This window comes from Thecamonas trahens (assembly GCF_000142905.1).
Source record: "Thecamonas trahens ATCC 50062 unplaced genomic scaffold supercont1.34, whole genome shotgun sequence".
NCBI classification, from domain to species: Eukaryota; order Apusomonadida; family Apusomonadidae; genus Thecamonas; species Thecamonas trahens.
Genome location: NW_013657646.1, coordinates 22,314 through 44,756, shown reverse-complemented (window position 1 = coordinate 44,756; position 22,443 = coordinate 22,314). Strand labels below are relative to the sequence as shown.

At 65.3% G+C, this 22,443-nt stretch overlaps 7 protein-coding genes across 7 annotated transcripts; 3 read left to right on the top strand and 4 right to left on the bottom strand.

Moving 5' to 3' along the window:
- Positions 1–18: 18 nt before the first annotated feature.
- On the bottom strand, positions 19–1,641 carry AMSG_07244 (carbonic anhydrase; the record flags this gene model as incomplete). The annotated part of the gene is made up of 2 exons (XM_013900724.1): positions 19–837; positions 1,621–1,641. The coding sequence occupies 2 exons, from the start codon at positions 1,639–1,641 to the stop codon at positions 19–21; spliced, it is 840 nt and encodes a 279-aa protein (XP_013756178.1).
- A 1,585-nt stretch (positions 1,642–3,226) lies between these two features.
- Positions 3,227–5,658, bottom strand: AMSG_07242 (uncharacterized protein; the record flags this gene model as incomplete). The annotated part of the gene is made up of 2 exons (XM_013900723.1): positions 3,227–5,077; positions 5,113–5,658. The coding sequence occupies 2 exons, from the start codon at positions 5,656–5,658 to the stop codon at positions 3,227–3,229; spliced, it is 2,397 nt and encodes a 798-aa protein (XP_013756177.1).
- Positions 5,659–5,844: 186 nt separating this feature from the next.
- AMSG_07241 (uncharacterized protein) lies at positions 5,845–6,934 on the bottom strand (the record flags this gene model as incomplete). Its single annotated transcript, XM_013900722.1, has 2 exons — positions 5,845–6,413; positions 6,673–6,934. 2 exons carry the CDS (start codon positions 6,932–6,934, stop codon positions 5,845–5,847), a joined length of 831 nt encoding a protein of 276 aa, XP_013756176.1.
- A 602-nt stretch (positions 6,935–7,536) lies between these two features.
- On the bottom strand, positions 7,537–8,333 carry AMSG_07240 (uncharacterized protein). Its single transcript, XM_013900721.1, has 2 exons — positions 8,277–8,333; positions 7,537–8,117 (listed from the first exon to the last, which is right to left on the bottom strand). The coding sequence occupies exons 1-2, from the start codon at positions 8,290–8,292 to the stop codon at positions 7,558–7,560; spliced, it is 576 nt and encodes a 191-aa protein (XP_013756175.1). The 5' UTR covers positions 8,293–8,333; the 3' UTR covers positions 7,537–7,557.
- Positions 8,334–8,519: 186 nt separating this feature from the next.
- AMSG_07239 (CSB DNA-binding protein) lies at positions 8,520–11,598 on the top strand (the record flags this gene model as incomplete). Its single annotated transcript, XM_013900720.1, has 2 exons — positions 8,520–8,777; positions 8,910–11,598. The coding sequence occupies 2 exons, from the start codon at positions 8,520–8,522 to the stop codon at positions 11,520–11,522; spliced, it is 2,871 nt and encodes a 956-aa protein (XP_013756174.1). The 3' UTR covers positions 11,523–11,598.
- An 89-nt stretch (positions 11,599–11,687) lies between these two features.
- Positions 11,688–15,976, top strand: AMSG_07238 (exportin 1). The gene is made up of 2 exons (XM_013900719.1): positions 11,688–11,788; positions 12,198–15,976. Exon 2 carries the CDS (start codon positions 13,133–13,135, stop codon positions 15,905–15,907), a length of 2,775 nt encoding a protein of 924 aa, XP_013756173.1. The 5' UTR covers positions 11,688–11,788; positions 12,198–13,132; the 3' UTR covers positions 15,908–15,976.
- Positions 15,977–17,834: 1,858 nt separating this feature from the next.
- Positions 17,835–21,484, top strand: AMSG_07236 (uncharacterized protein; the record flags this gene model as incomplete). Its single annotated transcript, XM_013900718.1, has 3 exons — positions 17,835–18,122; positions 18,164–18,507; positions 18,817–21,484. The coding sequence occupies 3 exons, from the start codon at positions 17,835–17,837 to the stop codon at positions 21,482–21,484; spliced, it is 3,300 nt and encodes a 1,099-aa protein (XP_013756172.1).
- Positions 21,485–22,443: the final 959 nt, after the last annotated feature.

Genomic DNA, 22,443 nt, shown 5'->3' with positions numbered 1-22,443 from the left:
AGTCGCAGCAGCCGGGGTTTACGGAGTGACGATGTTAACGACGCGGTCGTTGACGGGCTGGACCGGGCGGTTGGTCGGGTACGGGAAGATCTGGGTCAGCTGCTCAATCTGCCACGCCGGGGCCTTGTGGATGTTGGCAATGACGAGCCAGGAGACGGCCTCGGTGAGTGGAGGGGTGGTGAGCGATCCCGGGTAGGCGTAGTAAGGCGAGTCGCCGACAAGCTCAGTGATGGCGGCGGCGTCGACGGCGAGCGGAGTCGGCTCAGAGAGCGGCTCGGCGTACTCTTCTGACGCCGAGAGAATGGCGGAGAGAAGCGGGGACTCGGGCGCCGAGTCATCGGCGTTGAACAGCAGACCGACAACAGCAAAGCGATCGACGTCCGGGTTATCGGCCTGGTGGACGACGTGGACCTCGAGGTCGGCGAGGACGCCATCGACAGCGTGCTCGGCCGGGGTGTGGAAGTGGATGTTGGCGAGCGAGAAGGTAGCGTCATCGGGCGAGCCGCGGAAGAGGCCGTCGACGATGGAGGTCTTGGCATCGGCGTCGGGGGTGAGGACAATCTGGTTGCCGGTGTTGGCCACAGAGCCGGAGACCGAGCCGCTCGTCGGCGGAACAAGGCGCAGGGCCGGACCGGCAACCGCCACGGCATCACCCTTGACAATGTCGATGGGCGACTGGGCGTGGCCGGGGCAGTAGGTGGCGTGCCAGGTCGACGGGCCACCGACCGTGTCCTTGGGGTCCCACGACCACGGCTGTGCCGCCGGTGCCCTGGAGGCGGCACGGGCAAGCGGGGCCATAGCAGCAGTGGCAGACGAAGCAAGCGAGCGGAGCATTGTCTTTGTGTCGTTCATAGAGTGGGGTGTGGACGTGGTGGTGTATGGGGCGAGGGGAAGGGGAAGGGGAAGAGGAAGGGGGGGGGGGTGACCGAGGGGCTTTTCGTCGTTTTTGTGGCTGTGATTGGAGTGGAACGAGCGGAGATTGGAGTTATCCAGGGAGGAGAGGATTGGGTGATTGGGGAAGGGAGGGGAGGGCGGGGGGGGGGGGGGGAAGGGAGGGAGGGGAAGGGAGGAAGAGGGCGGGAGGCGGGGGAAGGAGGGGGAGGGAAGGGAGGGAGGGGGAAGGGGGAAGGGGGAGGGGAGGGGGAGAGGCGGCCGACGTGACACGTGGCAGATGTGGCGGCTGACGTGACACGTGGCAGATGTGGGGGACGGTGAGTGGCAGGAGGTGGTTGTGGCACGTGGCAGGATTCGCAAAGGCAACGCAATGATCTGTCGATGACAATTATCAATCATTGTCATTGAATGGTAGGGGATGGTAGGGGATGGGCATGGGCATGGGCATGGTATGCAGGGGATGGGGGGAGAGTGGTCAGGGTCAAGGTTGTAGGTTGTAGATTGTAGGGGAAGGGGCGTGGGGGGCTATGATCGGTGCTGTGGGTGGCGGTGGTGATGCGGTGTGGGTGGCTGTCACTCACTTGCGCGTCGGACAAGTCAAAAGCGAGCGGTTCGAGGTTGCCGGGAGCTTGCCCGATTTGGCTCCATACACTCCAGCCGTTGGCTCTTGGGCGGCCTGCACCTGACCATCCCGAACATTCGTACCTAGAGCATGGATCCGCACACCTTCTCGACGCTTGAGGTCATCGAGATGACGCTTGGAGCCGAGGCCGCGGCACAGATGGCGCTACCCGGCGGCGCCGACAACTCGGTCTACGCCGGCTTGGGCGACATCTTTGGCTCGACCGAGCTGCCGTCGGTCGATGACGCGGCGTTTGAGGCGCCGCTCAACCTGGCGACGCTGGCGATGGCAGAGACACCGGTCGCCGGCACCGAAGGCACCGGGCCGTCGTCGTCGGCCGAGTTCGCTGACGTCTACCGCCGGCTCATGGACGGCGCAGCGTCGCTCGACGACGCCGCCGGCATGATCTCCTCGCTCGAGGCCTCGCTCGACTCGGACACCTCGGTCCTGATGGAGCTGGTGAGCGAGCACCTCAAGTCGGTTGGTGGGGCCGGCAGGGATGGTGGAATGCGGGTCGGGCCCAAGGATGCGCCCGCGCCGATCGGAGTCCCGGTCCTGAGCGAGGTTAACGTGGCGGACGAGTGTCTTGCAGACAGCCTGCCGCGGAGCATCTCGCGGGCGGCGTTCTCGCCTGCTGGTGATCGGTATGTGGTGGGCACAGAGAATGTGGACAATCCGCGGAAGAACAGGCTGATCTTTGGGGCGGTGAGCACCGAGACATGGCAGATCCATGATGAGTTTATGGGGATTTCGGTGATGGACGCGGTGGCCGACGTCTGCTGGCGCGACGAGCAGCACATCTTTGCGGCTGTGGGGTCGAACATCGAGCTGATTATTGTTGACGACTGGGAGACCTTTTTTAACGAGAAGTTGATGGCGTCCACCGACTCGCATCTGGGCGCGATCCGCCAGATGGCGATGTGTCCGTGGGACAGCAACCTGCTGCTCTCGGGTGGCGAGGGCGGGCGGGTGGTGGTGACCGACGTGGCGCGGTACTGCCGCGACGCGCCGCGGGCGGGAAGCCAGACGGTGCAGCGGATCACGCTGCCGGAGCCTGTGGCGGCAGTTTCGTGGCGGCGCGGCGGGTCGGGCGTCATCCTGGCCTCGGCCGAGTCGTCGGGCCATCTGTACGGGTTCGACAGCCGGGCGCCGGACGCGCAGCTCGGCACGCCGGTGCTGCGGTACCAGGGCGGCGGCGGGCGGCGGGCATATGCGCACGCCGAGTTGCTCAACGACTTGGTGGTCGTCGGATATGACGGCGGGCGGATGGAGCTGGTCGATCTGCGCAACACAGCCCAACCGCTGCACACCTCGTTCGACGATCCGGGCCTGCGTGTGGCAGGCGAGCTCGCGCTAGCGCCGGGAGCAGGCAAGATGGCGTCGTGCGGCATGTACGGCGCCTCGCTGTGGGAGCAGGGCGAGTCGATCATGTGCTACCGCGGGACGCTCAGGATGCCAGGCCTCGACGCCGCGGCACCGGCCGCCAAGGTCGCGGTGTCATTTGTCGGCGACGACGTGCTAGCGACGACCGACGCCCGCGGACGGCTTGCGCTGTACGACGTCAACTGGGGCGCGTCGTACCACGAGCTGCTTGCCGAGGACCAGAAGCGGCAGCAGCAGCAGTAGCAGCAGTAGTTGGGAGAAAGAATGTAGAAGTAACACGACGAATGTGATCCAATTAGCACGCGCGCTTCAATGGGCAAGTATCCGCTACAGGCCCTTGGCGCGCTTCGGCGAGCGGGAGGACGCGGTCGATGACCGGCGCGGCCGCTTGCGCTTGGGCTTGGACGGCGGCGAGTAGATCGATTCAGAGTCAGAGGAGGACGAAAAGTCGTTGGAACCGACCTCGGACTCGGACGAGCCGATGGCCACATACGAGGTCCGGCGCGCGGCCTGCCGGGGCGGAGTGCTGCGGGCCGGCGACGGGGCAGCGGCGCGGGCGTTGGACGTCGGCCTGGACGGTGAGCTGGCGACCTCAGTGGCCGGCGACTGGCACAGCTCGACCGCCTTGGCGTGCAGCTGGACAATGGATGACCAGCCAGTGTAGACGATGCGGTCGACGGAGGGGCCAGCGGTGATGAACGACGGGTAGATGAAGCCGTGCTCGGTGTGCGGCTTGCCGCTGTGGGCCGTCACAATGTGGATGACCAGACCAGGCGCGTTGGGCACTGTCAGCGTCATTCGCTTCTTCTCAAAGCTCTTGGCGACGCCGCCCAGGATGTCGGGCGAGGAGAGCATCCACTGGCTGTTTGCGTCTTCGCCGAGAAGCACCTTGACGGCGTCGAGCAGGGTGGTGATCGGAAGGAAGGTCGGGGCGGGGGCGGGAGGAGGGGGTGGGGGTGGGAGGGACGGCTGAAAGTCGTCATTGTCGGAGAAGAGCGGGCCGTCGTCGCCGAAATCTGCGGAAGGGGAATGTTGCTTGGGCTTGGGCTTGGGCTTGGGGGTGGACTTGGGTGTGGACTTGGGCTTGGACTTGGGCTTGGACTTGGGCTTGGACTTGGGCTTGGACTTGGGCGTGGACTTGGTCTTGGGCTTTGGGTCGAGGAAGAGGCGATTGCTGATCTCCGGAGAGAGATCACCAGCGACAAGGTCGGCAATGCTGTTGACGACCGCTGGCTTGGCCAGGGGGTCGGTGGGGTCAAACATGACCGAGAGGACGTCAGGAGGCAGTTCGCCCGGAGGCGGTGACGGCAGCAGCGACGGGTTGTCGTCGCTGGCAGGCTTCCCCGAGCGATTCGCCGTGGATACCCTCCTGCTGTCTGCTGTATGTATCAGGGACGCGTCGCTGGTCGAATTGATGGCCGCCGCTGCGCTGGAGGTCGGGTCGTCGAGGTTGCCCGACTTGAGCATCGACTCTAGGTCAAACGGCTCGCGCTTCTTGGTCTTCTTCTCGGCCTTGGTCTTGGTCTTCTTCTTGGCCTTGGTCTTGGCCTTCTTGGCCTTGGCCTTGGCCTTCTTGGCCTTCTTGGCCTTGTCGTTGGCATCGGATGCGCGGCTAGCCGGCTTCGCACGAGCGGTCGAGGTGCCAGTGACAAGGGCATTGGCGACGTGCGGCACTTCAGAGCGGATGAGCCAGCCGCGAAACGGGACTTTTGCGCCCGGAAAGGCGCGGATGGAGTAGAATGCGGCGCTGGGGAGCGTCGGGTGCATGCCCTTGGATGAGTCGACGACGGCAACGAGCTCAAGACCGTCGGTGATGTAGCCATCAAGCACAACGCGCATGTCTGGCGAGGGCGCGGCGCGGTCGACGGGATCGACGGCCGCAGCCTCGGCCGCGCGCTTGGCCTGGACCTGGGACGACATCGGGTCAACGCCGACGAGTCCGTTACCTTTGTACGGCGAGGCTGACGTGTTGCTAGCCACCGGCCCGTAGTAGCCGTTGGCGCCGGTGTATGTTTCGACGCCAGCGTTGATGTCCTGGACGAGGTAGTGGGCAACAAGCTCAACCTCGTCATGGGCGTACCAACCGCAGTGGGCAGTAGTGGAACCGACGACAAACGCGTAGCAGTACCAGCCGGCATCGGGATGGACGCCAAGCTTTTGCGGATCCTGGCCCGGAGTCTTAGGCCGTTGACAGAGTAGCCGACAAGCCGGACCGGCGAGACCGAGGTTGGCACCGACGTGCGGTCGCAGACCATGACGGAGAGCGCGCGCTTGGCGCGCTCGGGGGCGACGAGCCGCGGATCGGGCCTGGGCACGCCGGCGGACTTCAGCCCCGAGACCGCGGATCGGGCACCGGACAGGATGCCACTCCTCAAGGCCTTGAGCGTGGGCGGATCGGCTCCCGCAGGCTGAGTGGGCGCAGGCTGTGTGGACGGAGCAGCGGCGTTGTGATTGTCGTCGGCCGGGAGCAGCTCGCCGGTGAAGATGCGGAGGGCGGTGTCGACAACCTCGGACTTGTCGAGCCAGGCGCGGTAGACGACGCGGTCTGCGATGGTGATTGTCCACAGAGCGGTGTCCAGCCGTGTCGGGTGCATGCCCGCGTCGCGGTCGACGGTTGCGCCCATGGCCTGTGGGCCGGCGGTGAGGCCCAGCGTCGCCAGGTCGACGCTGTACCCACGCGGAACCCGGCGGCGCTCCCAGGCCGGGACGCAGTCGGCCTCGGCAAACCGCATGTGGACGTCTGAAGCAACGTCGCCCATGAGGACGAGACAGAGAGAGGGAGAGAGAGGAGTGTTGCGGTGGGACGGTTGGTGGTGGTGGGTGGGGGCTGAATTCAAGAAAGTGGCAGGTTGCGGCTGGAGGAGGGGGGGGGGGGGGCGAGAGGGCACACATAGTGTGACATCGGCGTGGGTGGGCATGGGTGGGCACGGGTTGGGCGCGGTTGGTCACGGCATCCAGCCGGCGACGGTGACGACAAATGAGCCGTCAAACGAGCCGGCGCCGTTGGGGACGATGCAGCCGATGGCGGTGATGGCGCCGCGGGCGGTGGCGTACGCGCCGTAGCCGCCGGTGATGTTGTACGTCGCCGAACCGCACATCTCGCCCGGCGGGTTGGAGATCGTTACGCCGGGCACATCCGGGAAGGTCTCGTAGTACAGGACCGAGGCATCCGGCGGCAGCGGGGCAGCGCCCGGGCTCGGGGCGGCGCGGTGGGCGGGCGGCGCGGGCGAGAACGTCAGGTTGCCGGCCTCGTGGGTCAGGCCGCTGGCGTGAAAGGTAATGGTGTCGTAGTACATGACCGAGCCCTGGACTGGGCTAAGGTTGTCGAAGGCGACCGAGGCCACCCGGCCGCGGCCGGTTGTGGCCAGCGTCGTCGTGATCTGCTGCGAGGTCGCGAGGTACGCACACGAGACCGTCGACTGCACCGGCGGAGTGCACTTGCCGAGGAACTGCATGCTCAGCTGGATGGGCGTCCATGCCATGGCAGCCGGTGTGGCGCAGGCGAGCACGAGCGCTACCGCAGTGCAGCGAGAGCGAGTGTGTGCGGCATGGGAGATGGGTGTGACGCCGCGTGGGCGGCGACAGGTGCGAGAGCGGGAGCAAGCGAGCTGGTGGTCACATGACCATCAGCAGTAGAGGTGTGAGAGGCGGCTTTGGCCGACGAGGCTGACAGGTTGTTGAGGGCAACAGACGATGTCGGGCGCGCCACCGGTACCGGGATCGGCGACGGTGTGGAATGTGGTATCGGCGCCGAAGCCGGTGATCTCGGCGACGGCGTCGGGCGGCATCCTGTGGGTCCGGTGCGTCCTCGCCCTGCAGCGATTTGCCAAAGGTGTCGAAGGACTTGTCCGGGAGCGACAAAGATGGACTCGTCGTCTCGAGCGCGTACTTGGACATGATGTACGCCGTCATGAACGGGAGGCCCTTTGCGGCCGATGACGACCGAGATGTTGACGAGTGGACGCTGATGACGTTGACGTCGAGCTGCTGGCTCGGCTGCTCAGGCGTGACCGCCTCGGTAAGGCCGACGCCCATGCCTGGGCCGGCGTTGTTGACAACGACGTCGATCGGGCCAGCTGCCACAATGCCGGCCGCCACCGCCGCGTTGATCGAGTCAGGGGGTGGTGGTGAAGGAGGGTGACGATCAGCCGTGACATCATATATATCACGGCGTTAACGTCCAACGCCGTGACACATGACGCTGGCAATGCAGGTCGACCGACGACCGCAAACAATGATGCCAAAAAAGAGCCAAAAATGCATTTTAGTGTCGTAAAAATATAAATATATGATTTCGATTACAAATGTTAAGAAATTGTAGTTACAAACATTATATTCTAATTATTTTGCCACAAACAATAGAATTATATAAGTGTATAGCTGACAAGCTAGCTGTCCATACCGGCTCCGCGAGAACGCTCCTCTCGGCCCTTTCCCCGCAGATCCAGCCTTCCCACACAGCCCATCACGCCACCCTACATAGCACACAATCGCAGCTACGTGGACTGTGGCGCTAGGCGCTTTGCGATACCCTGTCATTGAGTTAGGCGCTCAACCCCTCCCCCCCCCCCCCCCCTGAAAATCTCGTCGCCGCTCTGCGTTTGCGGCACACGGGCACCCACACCATATCCACAAGCGAAGCTCTGGAACACGTTTACTCATGCGTCAAACTCGCCCTTGAAGATGTCGAGCATGACGTTGCCCTTGGTGGTCCGCTGCTGCTCCTCGCGCGAGAACACGTCCTTCCACTCGGCAATCGACGAGGCAACGGCGGCCTCCTGGGCACGATAGGCGTCCTCAGAAGGCTTGGCCATCGTCCACGGCTTCATGTGCTCGTCGGTGAGGCTGCCGCCGGCGGCGGCAATGAACATCTCCAGCTCGCGGATGCGGACCGAGTTCTTGGCGACCTTGGCGGTCTTCTTGCGCTTGGCCAGCTTGAGCGTCGACCGGTACAGCCGCTTGTACCGGCGCTGGATCTGCCGGCGCGACATCTTCAGATACATGCCAACCCGGCGGTGCGCCGCCGCAGCCTCGACCTCGGCCGGGTCCACCTCGTCGACCACCGGCGCGAGCGAGACCCACTTGATCCCCGAGTCCGGGGCGACCACCACCTCGCCGGACTCTGTCACCTCCACGCCCTGCGCCGCTGTACTCTGCCACGCCTGCGCGCCCGCCGCTGCCCACGCCCGCGCTCCGCCCGCGCTCCGCACCCCAGCCGCTGCCATCCACCCGGCCCGCCTTGTCAGTCACCACCGCCCCCCGCCCCGCACCCGGGATGGGGCGCATACCGCGAGCGGCTACCGTCTCGCGCCTCTTGGCTCCCCGTGGCCCCCCGCTCGCACTCCGCTCGTCCCCCGCCCGCCCCCGCACCACGTACTTGCGAGTCTGAACATCTGTGTGCTTGCCTGCCGACCCCTTCGCTGTCGCACCGGGCAAGTGTTTGCCCCTCCGCCGCCGGCTGCTCCCTCCACGCCGCGGGCTGGCCCAGCGCGACACCGACCCATTTCGTCCGTCGCTCACTCGCCACTCGGCCGACCTGGCACAGAACCACGACCTTTTTGGCAACCGTGTTGCGCCCCCGCCTCCGCCTGGCCACCGCTCTCTGCGCCGCCTGCCCGGTATGGACGACGGGTTGGATGGCCTCGCCGCGCTTCATGCCCGCCGCAAGCGCCGCAAGCCGCTCACTGCGCCTGCGCCCGTTCTCCCGCCGCCCTTGCCCATCCTCCACCGGCTAGCGCCCGACGCATCCCCGCCTGCAATGACAACGCCGGTGCCTGGGGCAGTCTCGCGCCATCCCACGGCCGCCTCGCCGCCCGCCGCCTCGCCGCCCGCCGCCCGCCCCTCACTCGCCGCCCGTCTGGCGTTGCTCACGGCCGCCGTCCCGTCGCCGCTCCACCTGCCGCCACCCGCCTCGTCGCCCGCCTCGCCGCCCGCCTCGCCCCTCCTCCGCCAACCTCCCGCACCAACCTCCCCATCTCCTCCTCTCGACCGCATCGATCTGCTGCTGCAGCGCCAGGCCGAGGCACGCGCCGCCAGCGCCAAACGGTTCGCCGAGCGTCGCCGCGCACTCTTGGCTCCCCCGTCGCCCGAGCTGAAGCCCAAGCCGTCGCCAAAGCCAAAGACGTCGCCAAAGCCAAAGTCCAAGTCGAAGCGCAAGCGAAGTCAGAGTGTCTCTCCGCCACCCCCCTCCCCGCCGCCGTCCCCACCGCCTCCGCCATCGCCGCTCGCCACCGATGCGGCCTCGCCGCTCTCGGCCGACGACATTCGGCCGGCGCTGCCGCTGCCCGAGGGCAAGGAGGCGACGTTTCCGATCTATCTCGACGCGACGACAGCGATTAACCGACACTATGCGGTGCATTTGCGCGATTATCAGGTGGCGGGCGTCAAGTTCCTCTACTCGCGGGTGGCGGCCGGCAAGGGCGCGCTGCTGGGCGACTCGATGGGGTTGGGCAAGACGACGCAGCTACTCGCGCTGCTCTCGGCGCTCAACGGGCAGAGCGGGACGATGGTCGACCGGACGTCCGAGGTGCGATGCATGGCGCTGGTGGTGGTGCCGGGCTCGGTCATGTACCAGTGGCGCGACGAGGTGAGGCGGTGGACATTCCTGCGCGTTTGCGTGTATCACGGATCGCAGAGTGCACGGGCGGCGGCGCTCCATCAGGGCCTTCTCGGGCCGCACGTTCGGCCGCACATTCTAGTGACGACGTACGGAACGGCGCGGCGGCGGGTTGACGAGCTCTCGCAGCTGAAGCTCGGCGTGATGGTCTTTGACGAGATCCACTGCCTCCGCAATCCCGACACGGTCACCCACTCTCAGCTTAACAAGCTCCAGCCGCGGGTCCCGCGGATCGGGCTCTCGGGTACGATTGTGCAGAACAAGCTTGAGGAGCTGTACACGGTTGTCGACTTTGTGGCGCGCGGACACCTCGGCTCGTACAACGTGTTTGTGACCAAGACCGCGACCGTCATTCGGACCGGGCGCAAGGCCGACGCGACCAACGGGCAGATTGCCGCCGCCCGCTTCGCCGCCGCCGACCTTGTCAAGCGCCTGCGGGTTGTTCTTCTCCAGCGCGACAAGTCGGTTGTGGCGAGGACCATGCCGCGCAAGTCCGAGTACGTAGTCATCTGCCCGCTGACTCGGGCGCAGATGACCGCCTACCGCGTGACGCTCGAGTCGCCGGCAGTTGCCTCGCTGCTCGCCGGCTCGCACTCGTCGGTGGCGTCGACCGCTCGCAAAGAGGACTTGCCGCACGAAAAACCCGCGCTGTTTCGGGTCATGGTCCGGCTCGGCAAGATCGCAAACCACCTAGGCCTGCTCCTGCCGCGGGCAAGCGACGAGGCGGAGAAGCAGGCGCGCGACGCCGCGTTTCTCGAGTCGGTCTCGCCGCCGCATGCGCTGCTAGCAGCGATGCAGCGCGGGGGTGCTCAGCTGCTGGCACTCTCCTCACAGGAACTCTGCGGCAAGATGGCGGTTGTCCGGTCGCTGCTGACCCAGTGGGCAGCCGCGTCGCCGCCACCCAAGATCCTGCTCTTCTCGTACTCTACGCGGATCCTGGACATTCTCGAGTCATCGCTGGTGGCGATGGGCACCGACTATTGCCGCATCGACGGCTCTGTCTCGCTCCGCAAGCGGCACGCACTCGTCACAGAGTTCAACAACTCGCCGCTCAAGCGGGTCTTTCTGCTCTCGGGCAAGGCCGGGGCGCTCGGGCTCAACCTGACGGCGGCGACCAAGGTCATCATCTTTGACCCGCACTGGAATCCGGCGTTTGACAAGCAGGCGCAGGACCGAGCGTACCGGATTGGGCAGAGCCATGACGTCGAGGTCTTCCGGCTCATTGCCTCGGGTACCATCGAAGAGCTGGTGTACAACCGGCAGGTGTACAAGGAGCACGAGGCGACGGCGACGGCGAGCGGAGCGCTCCCGCCGCGGTTCTACACTGCAGTGCTCAACATCAACAACGGCGAGCTGTTTGGCATGATCAACCTCCTCTCGTCGTCGCTCAAGCACTTTACCCGCTCGATCAAGGCCGCCGAGGCGCAGCGTGCCTCGTCGTACGAGATCGCCGACGCCTCGTTTCTCAACGACCTCGCGAGCGACGGTGGGAGCGAGGCTCCCGCCGCTTCTGGCCACAGCGACCCGGACGCGCAGCTTGCCGCCGCGCTCGGTGTCCTTGACGTCATCCAGCACAAGACGATGGTCGGGCACTCGTCGGTCGAGGCCGTGGTCTCGGGGCGGGCCACGTCGCACGCCGCAGCCTCGCTCGCTCACGTCGGACCCGAGGTGGTCGCCCGTCGCATCGCCTGGCTCCGGGCTGCCTTTGATGACCTCGCCCGTGCCGTCGGGCTCTCGGTCCTGGAGTATGCGGTCAACGTGGTGCGAATGCCACCGCGGGCGCGTGAGCTCGAAGCCCGCAAGGCGCGGCTGGCGCTGCTTGCCGCGCGCCGCGCCGAAGCTGGGGCGGCTTCCGCCAAGATCAAGTCGCAGCCGCGGCCGTCGCCGCCGCCGCCGCCGTCGCCGGAGCCGCAGTCGCAGCCTCAACCGATGGACATCCCCAGTTCAATCCCGATGCCGTCGGTGGTGCTTCCAGTCCGCGGCGAGTCGCCAGACATCGAGCTGTAGCGGTTGTCCGATGGCGGGCCGAGTGCGACTTGGCGGTCGCAGCCAATCAAATACAAAAACGTAAATTCGATTCACGAGGTGAGTCTGGGCTGAGCGCCAGTTGCTGGCCGGTTGGCTCGGGCGGCACACCCGAGACTGCTGCCGTTGCTCACGACACTCGTCTCAAAGCCAAGAAGATGGAGGGCATCTTGGACTTTTCGAGCAACCTAGATGTCAACTTGTTCGAGAACGTGGTCCACTGCCTGTTCAGAGGCTCGCCGGAAGAGGTACGTCCAGCAGTGTGGGTGCGAGCGGTGGAGAGGTGAAGGGCGCGCCATCGACAATGCGACCCAATTGCCGCGTCGCGGGCGTGCTCTCCGCGGCGTTTTCCCCCGGCCGAGAGCGGCGCTAACTGGCGGCGCCGAGGCGCAGGGCGTTTGTGGACGCGAGGCGAGGCGAGAGGGCAGGGCGGGAGGCGAGAGCAGGCGGGAGGGCGGGCGAGTTGGCGGGTTGGCGGCCCGGCGAGAGAGCAAGAGCGAAAAGGTCGTAGATTGGTTCTTGAAAAGACGAAGTTTCGCGTGTAGTCGCGAATGTTCGCCCATTGGCACTGGCCGGGCGATGCGGGCGGGCGCAGGGGGGGAGGGGGGACATGGGGGACGAGGGTCAGCAAGGACTCACCAAGTTGATGGAGAGCAGATTGCCGAGGCCAACCGGGTGCTCATCCAATTCCAGGAGCATCCGCAGGCGTGGACGCGTGTGGACACGATTCTCCAGTATGCGCAGAGCGACGAGGCCAAGGTCATTGCGTGCAACGTGCTTGAGTCGACGATCACGGTCAAGTGGAACGTGCTGCCGGAGGACCAGCGCGAGGGGATGAAGAACTTTGTGGTGGATCTTGTGGTGAACATGAGCTCTGACGCAGCGATGATGCAGCGAGAGGCAACGTATTTGACTCGGCTCAACCTGGTGCTGGTGGAGATTCTCAAGCACGAGTGGCCGCACAACTGGCCCAACTTTATCTCTGAGCTCGTTGAGGCGTCGAACAAAGCCGAGTCGCTGTGCGAGAACAACATGGTGATTCTGCGGTTCCTCTCGGAGGAGGTCTTTGACTACTCGAAGGAGCAGATGGTGTCGGGCAAGGTGCAGGCGCTCAAGGAGCGGCTCAACTCGGAGTTTTCGATGATCTTTGACCTGTGCCAGTATGTGCTCGAGGCGGCGAGCTCCGAGTCTCTGGTCCGTGCGACGCTTGTGACGTTGCACAAGTTCCTCAACTGGATTCCGCTGGGGTACATTTTCGAGACGAACATTGTCAACGCACTGCTGACGCAGTTCTTCCCCAACCCTGCGTTCCGCAACATTGCGCTGCAGTGCCTTGTGGAGATTGGCTCGCTGAGCGTCAAGACAAACGTGTACGACGAGGCGTTTGTGGCGCTGTACTCTGTGTTTGTCTCTGAGCAGCTGCCTGCGGTGATCACGGGCTCGACGAACATTGCGCAGGCATACTACATGGGCTCTGAGGAGGAGAAGGGCTTTGTGCACTACCTGGCGCTGTTCTTTACCGGCTTTTCAAGGCGCACCGCGACCTGCTCGAGGCGCACGGCGAGGCGCACGAGGTGCTGCTGGAGGGGCACATGGTGCTTGCGCGGATTTCTGCGGTGCAGGACCTCAAGGTCTTCCGCATCACGCTTGACTACTGGCACGCGCTGGCGCGGTCGCTGTACATCGGGATGGGAGCGGGCAAAGGGACGAAGAGCGTGCTGGGCGCGTCCAAGGCGCTTGTGGTGTCGAACCCGTACGCGGCGCTGGCGACGAGCGAGGACGCGGCGGCAGCGGCGCGGCGCAAGCTGTACAAGCCTGTCCTCTCTGCGATGCGGCTGCTGATTATCCAGCGGATGCCCAAGCCGGAGGAGGTGCTTGTGGTGGAGGACGAGAACGGGCACATTGTGCGCGAGCGGTCGAAGGACACGTCTGCCATGGCGCTGTACAAGGTGATGCGCGACACGCTGGTCTTCCTCACCAACCTCGACCCGCAGGAGGTGGAGGTGATCATGAAGTCGAAGCTTGTGCTGCAGATGAACGGGCGCGAGTGGTCGTGGGCTAACATCTCGACGCTCTGCTGGGCCATCGGCTCGATTTCTGGCGCGTACCCTGTGGAGCAGGAGAAGCGGTTCCTTGTGCACGTGATCAAGGACTTGCTGAGCCTGTGCGAGATGCGGCGCGGGAAAGACAACAAGGCGGTCATTGCGGCGAACATCATGTATGTTGTGGGCCAGTACCCGCGGTTCCTCCTCGCGCATTGGAAGTTCCTCAAGACGGTGGTGACCAAGCTGTTTGAGTTTATGCACGAGCGGCACGAGGGCGTGCAGGACATGGCGTGCGACACGTTCCTCAAGATTGCGCAGCGGTGCCGGCGCAAGTTTGTGACGGTCCAGCCGCAGGAGAGCGAGCCATTTATTGTGCCGATTCTCTCGCAGCTGCAGGCGATTACGCAGCACCTGGAGCCGTCGCAGATCCAGACGTTCTTTGAGGCGATCGGGTGCATGATTGCGGACCAGCCGGACGCTGGGGCGCGCGACGAGCACTCGTCGTCGCTCTTCTCGTGGCCCAACTCTGTGTGGTCGCAGGTGATGGCGAGCGCGGCGGACGACTCGAGCGTGCTCAACGAGCTGTCGACGATGCGGACGCTGGCGGACCTGCTGCGGACCAACGTGGCTGCGGCGCGGTCGATGGGCCACGCGTACCTCTCGCAGCTGGGCGGGATCTACCTGGACATTCTCTCGGTTTACAACTACTACTCGGAGCTGATCTCGAGCGTGGTTGCCGAGCACGGAGAAGTGGCGACGAAGCGTGTGGAGGTCAAGCTGATGCGCGCGGTGAAGAAGGAAGCGCTCATTCTCATTGCCACGTACGTCAAGTCGGCCAACGATGGGCAGCTGGTGGTGGAGCGGTTTGTGCCGCCGCTGATGGAGGCTGTGCTGTACGACTACCGCAACATCATCACCGAGGCGCGCGACGCCGAGGTTCTTGCGCTCATGGAGACGATGGCGCGGAGCCTCAAGGAGCTCTTTACACCTGTTGTGCCGCACGTGCTCGACGCAGTCTTTGAGGTCACGCTCGAGATGGTGACGCACGACTACGACACGCACATGGACGTGCGGATTGCGTTCTTCAAGATGCTGCGCGCGTTCAACGAGCACTGCTTCCCGGCCTTTTTCATGGTCTCAGCGGACGTGTTCAAGTACACTGTGGAGGCCATGGTGTGGGCCATGGAGCACCACAAGCTGGAGATTGCCGAGCTGGGCGTCCGGTCGCTGCTCGAGCTCCTCGACCGGGTCAACGGCTCGGAGGTTGCCAACGAGTTCTACGCCTCGTTCTTCCTCAACATCATGACGGCGGTCTTTGCGGTCCTCACGGACACGCTCCACAAGACCGGGTTCCGGCTCCAGGTCCAGCTGCTGCAGCTGATGTTCTCGCTGGTGGAGAGCGACACCATTTCTGCGCCGATCTTTGACCCTGCGTCTGCGCCGGGCGAGGACAACAAGAGCTTTGCGCGCAAGTACGTGACAGACCTGCTCTCGAACGCGTTTGCCAACGTGGCGCCGGAGGAGATTGTGTCGTACGTGGACGACATGTTCCAGCTCTCGGGCGACGCCGGGGCGTTCAAGTCGCACATGCGCGACTTTCTCATCTCGATCCGGCAGTACTCGGCGAGCGTGGAGAAGGAGGCCATGGAGGCGTCGCTCGGCCGCGGCAGGGCGAACGAGCCGACGCCCGGGCAGCTTGCCGAGTCGATGGCGCTCGCGCCACCATCGCGCGAAATTGTCATGCACGACCCGGATGCATACGGCGGCGAAGGCAATCCGTTTACCGGCGAGGCGTCGATCCTCTCGTTTGGCGGGCAGTCGCACGGCGGCAACGACGACAACTCGATGTCGATGGTGGTCTCCGGCGGGAGCGGAGGAGGGGCCGAGGCGATGGCGCTCGACAAGTTTTACTCGGACGACCGGGCGCTCGCGGTGATGGAGTCCAACCAGGCGGCGGAGGACATGGCGGCGGCCATCCCCGGCATGCTCGGCCCGCACCATCCGCGGACGGTCGAGGCCGAGATGTCGCTTGTGGAGAGCTCGCGCAACGTCGAGGACGACCTGCTGGATCCCGCCGACGTGCCCACGACACACCAGCTTGCCCTCTCGGGCGCGTTCAACGGGCCCAACTCGCTCATGGAGAGCGTTCAGGCACACGCCGGCGTCCTTGCCCTCGCCAGCTCGGAGCTCCAGGCGCAGCTTGCCCAGCCGGCGGTCGAGGCTGGCGTGTTGGAGTTTGGTAACTCGGACACTGGCGCCGTCGGCACGTCGAGCGCCATTGTGGTGAGCGGGGATGGTGGAGGAGATGAGACCTTGTTCTGAGCATGTGCGAGTGCAAGCCCCGTGATGTTGGTGCGTGACTGGGAAAGGTAAAGATCGACCCCACCCCCCTGCGCGCGCGCGGGTTGGCGTTTGTCACGTTGCCTGCCTGTTACATATGCCTGCCTGTTGGCAGCCTGCCTCTGATCGACCCCTCTTCCCGTGGCGGCTGGCCGCAAGCCCACACCCACTACGTCACTCCTCCTCCCCCCCCCCCCCCCCCCCCCCCCCCCCCCCATGCGCCGCGAACGAGTGTACGGCACAGTGTCCCGCGGCGGGTGCTGCAGCAGCCGGCGCAGCAGACTCGCCCTCGCCGCCCTCCTCGCTCTCGCCCTCCTCGCCGCCCTGCTCTACTCGGGCGAACAGAGCAAGGACGCCCGCCGCTCGCGGCTCCGCTGGACAGTGAACAATCCGGCGGCGAGCTCGCCGGCCTCGGACCGTCCCGACGCGAAACAGGTTGTCCTCGACCGGCCGGCGCCAGCACCGGCCCCGACGCCAGTGGCCAAGACGGCGTCCTCGGCAGCGGCCGAGGTGTCGCTGGTGGTGGTGACGGCGGCCAACTCGCAGTACCAAGAGTGGCAAAAGCAGACGGCGATCTACCACATCAAGAAGCAGATGCCCGATGTGCCGCTGGTGACGCTGGTGGCCAAGGATCTGCCCGATGACCACGAGCTGGCCACCAAGGTCGACTGCTCGCGGCCGTACATGGGCTGCCCGGCGTTTGAGACCGAGGGCGTGGGCCGGACGCTCGCGCCGGGCGACGACTTTATCGTCTACAACAGGGCGTATTCGATGCTCAAGTTCTTTGAGAACCACGGGCACGAGTTTGAGGCCGGCGGCAGGTGGGCCGGGCGGACCAACATCCTACTCATCGAGCCGGACATGCTCGTCCTCCGGCCGATTCCGGACGTGGCTGAGCGCGGCAAGCCGCTCGGCCACGACTACTTTTACATGCGCGATGGCCCCATCAAAGATCGCATCCTGGAGCACTGCACCAGTTCGCCGGAGCTCTACGCGCCCATCGGCATGCCCATGGCCTTCCACATCGACGACCTCCGCGCCGTCCTCCCGGTCTGGATCCAGAAGACGATCGACGTCCGCACCTCCGAGTGGGGCTGGGACAACGGCGTCAAGTCATGGATCGCCGACATGTGGGGCCTCGCCTGCGCCCTGGCAGAGCTCAAGATGGAGCCGCAGGCCGCCATCTACGGGCCGGAAATGCCCATGGACACCGAGTTCAATGACCAAGCCTGGGCCATCCACTACACCTTCAACACCGCGCACGGCGAGTACAAGTTCGAGAAGCGTGACTGGACCCGCGGCGCGCCACGCCCGCGGCCCTTTGGCCCCATCGGCCGCGACGTCGACTCGGAGATCAAGCTCTTGTTTGCCGACGCCATGGACGAGGCCCTCGTCGCCGTCTTTGGCGAGGAGGAGCGGACCGAGTACGGGCCGGGCGAAGTTGGCTGGTGACGATTAAAGGTGGGGGTCTCTCTCGCCCAAAGAGAGGGTGGTGCGGAATAGAGCGGAAAAGCGCTGGCTGCGCGTGCGCGTGCCAATCCTTTGCCGCCACCCGACACTCCGAGAGGCTCTCCGTTGCTACGATCGCCCAGCCGGAGAGGGGATTTAACTCGCCGACCCGGGCCACATTCCCAAGGCTCGCATCTCTGCACCCACACTCTGCTCAAAGATGGCGTGCCTCCATCGCCGTCCTACGGCAGGTACTTGCGCGCCGCCGTCGTGGCGTCCACCGGCCAGCCGCAAATTTGAGGTGCGTCGGACATTGTTCCTTCTCTCATGCGCCCTCGCCGGAGCGCTCCTTCTCCCGCTCCACGGCACCCGCCTTGCTCAAGCCGCCAGTCTGCAAACCGATATTGTTCTTGCTGATAATAGCTACGTCGGGCAGATGGTAAAGGCATCGGGTACCATCATGGACAACCCATCGGCGTGGGACCTGAGGCCCACTGCCGGCGAGCTCGGGGCTGTCACCTTTGATTTCGCATCTTCGCTCCTCGCCGCCACCGGCCGCATCCACATCTCCAACCAGACGACAATGACTGTCGATGCGATCGACAGTGGTCCCGACATGGACATCATATTCCGCATCTACAACGTCTCGGCTGCCACTCGAGCCGCCCACTACAACGATCCGCCTTGGTCCACCAGCTGGAGCCTCGCCACCGAGACCACTCTCTCCACCACAGCCGTCTTTGTCGACGTCGCGGACTCGGGCGGCTCACCGCACGCTTTGCCGGCGAGGCTCTCCGCGATCTGCTCCAGGCTGGGGCAGACGATCCGCTCTTTGACGGCCTGCATCTTGCGCTCGCTGTCGATCAGCTCGGGAGCAAGTGCGGCAATGGGAACTTGTGCGACGTCGACGTCAGCAATAACCCACTTCTCGTCCTCCGCTTCTACGATGCCTGCCCGCCCGCCTCCCCCCCGGCCAACGGCTACATCATGGTTGACCCGCTGACCGAGTCCACCTATGCTGTTGTTGGCGATGCGCTCCGGATCGCTTGCCTCCCTGGTTTTACCCTCGTCGGCCCCGCCATCCACACCTGCGGCGCCGGCGGCGCATACTCGCCGCTGACGACAACCACAACGTGCGCTTCTCCCCCGCCGCCGCCATCGCCGCCTCCACCATCACCACCGCCGCCATCGCCGCCGCCGCCATCTCCGCCGCCACCATCTCCGCCGCCACCATCTCCGCCGCCACCATCTCCGCCGCCACCATCTCCGCCGCCATCATCTCCGCCGCCACCATCGGCGCCATCTCCGCCACCATCGCCACCTCCGCCATCGCCACCTCCGCCTCCCGCCCCGGCCCCAGACCCAAGCCCCACCCCAATTCAATGGCTCCTCACCCCATCCACATCGGGCATTCTCGGCGAGGTGGAGATGGTGCTGAGCAGATGGCCTGATCCCGGCTCGTTCTTTGACGCCACCGCGTATGCCTTTGATCTCGCGTTTGTCTCGTGGGCATCGCCAGACGCACTCTCGCCCGATGCCATCACGCTCGCCGATGTCGGTGTGGACGTCGCCGCCGTCGGTCTCGGCTTTGCCTCGCCGTTCTCCAACAAGACGGGCTATCATCCCATCACGGTGACCCGGAGACTCCGGAGCAGCGGCAGCGTTGTGGATGCGACGACCATCGATCGGCTGCTGCTGTATGTCAATCACGAGTGCATCAAGGTTGGGTATGTCCTCTACGCCGGCGTCTGCCAGGCCTGTCCGCCCGGCGCGCACTGTCCTGGCGGCGAGCGGATGTGGCCGCTGCCCGGCTGGTGGTCACCGAGCGAGCTCGCCAAGCCAACCCTGTGCCGGATCCCGGCCGCCTGTCCGGGCGCGATCGGCCGCCCTGTTTTCAATCCCGAAGGCGGCCGCAATACCGCACTCTGCGCTTCCGAGTATACCGGGGCCTTTTGCGCGCTCTGCGCACCAGGCCACTTTATGGACAATGGCGTGTGCCGGAGCTGCGGCTCGGACGCGGCGGCGACAGCCGAGCTCACTATCATCATCATCTCGCTCGCGGCGTTCATCGGCATCATCGCGTGGGGCCTGGCCACGCTCTCGGCCAAGCGCGTTGTTCTCGTTGTCTCCACCCTTGTCATTCTCCAGCAACTGGCCATGGCCTCGCGGCTCGGTCTCCAGGAGCTCTCTGACTCGGACACCTCGCCGGTCGTCGGTGGCATGGTGCGCTTTGCCGCCATCATCAACTTTGAGATCGAGACTGTCCGCCCCGGCTGCGACATCCCAGCCATTTCCTTCACCGGCATCTACTACGGCACCCTGGTCTTGCTCCTCGGCTCGCTGGTTGTCTTTGCCCTGGCAGCCTGTGCCTGGCGTGTCATCGGCCGCGCACGCAAACGCTCCCGAGACCTCGTTGCCCGATCGCACCTCAACCTCACCACCGCTGCGTCACGCGAGCTCTCTTCTGAATGGCTCACTCGCGCCCGGCTCATCCATGCTGGCCTCATCCTCGGCTCGCTCGGCTACCTCCAGCTCGCTGTCCGCTCGCTGCAAGCGATCCACTGCATTCGGTCCGGCGACGGCAAGTGGCGCCTAAGCGCCGATCTCACGCTCGAGTGCTACACTGGCGCACACATTCCACTCGCCGTGATTGCATGGATGATCATTGTTGTCTTTTGCGGCGGCTTTCCGCTCCTCGGCTTTGTCGTCGCGTTCCGGCTCTCGCGGCGGGCGCGCGCGGAGAGCATCGATCGCGAAGCGCTTATGGAGCGTGTGGGGGTTGTCATCCGCGGTCTTCGGGGCTCCCGGCTCTGGTTCCGGACACTCCAGTTTGGCGTCTCGTTTGCCTTTGCCGCCGAGACCGTTCTTGTCCGCGAGGCCGGATCGCGGCTGCTGGCGGCGATGCTCAACTTTTGCCTCAACATTGTGCTTGTTGCCGTCCTCGACCCGTTCCTCCACCTCTACCACACCGTCCTGGCCAATGTCATCGGACTCCTCTCCTGCGGCCAGATCCTGTACTTTATCCATCGTGAGAATGCTCACTTGTTCACCATCGCCCTCGCCGCCGTCCTCTCCTCGCTTGCCTGCACTGTCGGCCTGGCCGGCTGGCGCTTTGGCCGGTGGCAGGCTGGTCAAGGCAGCAATGCCGTCGCGCCCGCGACGGACTTTGATGAGGCTCCGCAGCTCATCGCAGAGCTGAGCACCACGGTCATCAACCTCAAGCCTGTTGACGGTGAGTCGTCCAGCGGTGACGACGTTGTTGATGTCGACGTCGACGCCGTCTCTGACACGCTGGTGACCCGGACGTCGGGTGGCCTGGATGCCGGTGAGAGCAGCCCGTGCAGCCCGTGCAGCCGCACCGAGTTCCGGCGGGCGGTGGCAAGATCGGCTCGCGGATCGGTTTCGGTTGCGGCCCGTGTCGTGGCCAGCATGATAGCCGAGCGGGCCGAGACGACAACGCGCGACCGCGCCAACTCGCTCAGCACCGCAGATCAGAGCGATGATACCGCGAACTCCGTGCTAGGCATGTCGACCATTCTTGGAAAGATTCCGAGTCGCCACCGGTCGGCAACTCCGCGGCGTGGATCGAGTGATCGAGCGGCGCGGGTCGGGGCCATCCAAGCCGCGGTCGCCCATTGCGGCGAGCGATCGCCAGGCCGGCGCGTTGTCCGGCGGCGATCGAAGGCCGGCTTGGCCTCGTCGCGGTCGCCATCAAGTACCCGGCGGAAAGCGGCTGTCCGCAAGCGAGCGTCAATAAGCCGCAGCTCGTCTGTGGTGAGAGTACGGACCCCGCGACGAAGGTCGGCCGGCCCGGCCTCGACCATCGGGCTCGCCATCGAAGCCGGGCTCGATCCGCCGACTGCACTCGACCCGAGGCTGTTTGCCGGGCCGGCATCGCCGATCACACCGCACTCGCCGCTCTCGCCGTCAGTCCTCATCATTTCTGGCTCGAGCGGCGACGTCGCGAGCGACAGCCCGTCGGTTGCGGCTCTCAACCAGACGTCGCCGGCAAGGGCGGCTGGCATGGTGATAGTGCGATCGGCAAGCGAGCGGTCGCACGACGACCAGCGCGATTGGCTGCGTCGGTCCGCAACGCAATCTGCGCTGTAACGTCAGCGGAGCATGGTGCGCTTACACGCCATCGGTGACTAGATCAAGGTCGGCCGGGATGGTGGTGGACGCTGCGACGTCTGTGGAGCATCGCAAAGCGCGGCTTGCGCGATGGACGAATTGTCCATTCCGTACCGTAAGGGTTTAAACGATGCTACACGTGGTACATAGTCAAATCGTTGTCTTGTCCACGCACTCTTCCAAGAACCAAGCCTTTACGCTAGGCATGTCGACCATCCTTGGAAAGATTCCGAGTCGCCACCGGTCGGCAACTCCGCGGCGTGGATCGAGTGATCGAGCGGCGCGGGTCGGGGCCATCCAAGCCGCGGTCGCCCATTGCGGCGAGCGATCGCCAGGCCGGCGCGTTGTCCGGCGGCGATCGAAGGCCGGCTCGGCCTCGTCGCGGTCGCCATCAAGTACCCGGAGGAAAACGGCTGTCCGCAAGCGAGCGCCAACAAGCCGCAGCTCGTCTGTGGCGAGAGTACGGACCCCGCGACGAAGGTCGGCCGGCCCGGCCTCGACCATCGGGCTCGCCATCGAAGCCGGGCTCGATCCGCCGACTGCACTCGACCCGAGGCTGTTTGCCGGGCCGGCATCGCCGATCACACCGCACTCGCCGCTCTCGCCGTCAGTCCTCATCATTTCTGGCTCGAGCGGCGACGTCGCGAGCGACAGCCCGTCGGTTGCGGCTCTCAACCAGACGTCGCCGGCAAGGGCGGCTGGCATGGTGATAGTGCGATCGGCAAGCGAGCGGTCGCACGACGACCAGCGCGATTGGCTGCGTCGGTCCGCAACGCAATCTGCGCTGTAACGTCAGCGGAGCATGGTGCGCTTACACGCCATCGGTGACTAGATCAAGGTCGGCCGGGATGGTGGTGGACGTTGCGACGTCTGTGGAGCATCGCAAAGCGCGGCTTGCGCGATGGACGAATTGTCCATTCCGTACCGTAAGGGTTTAA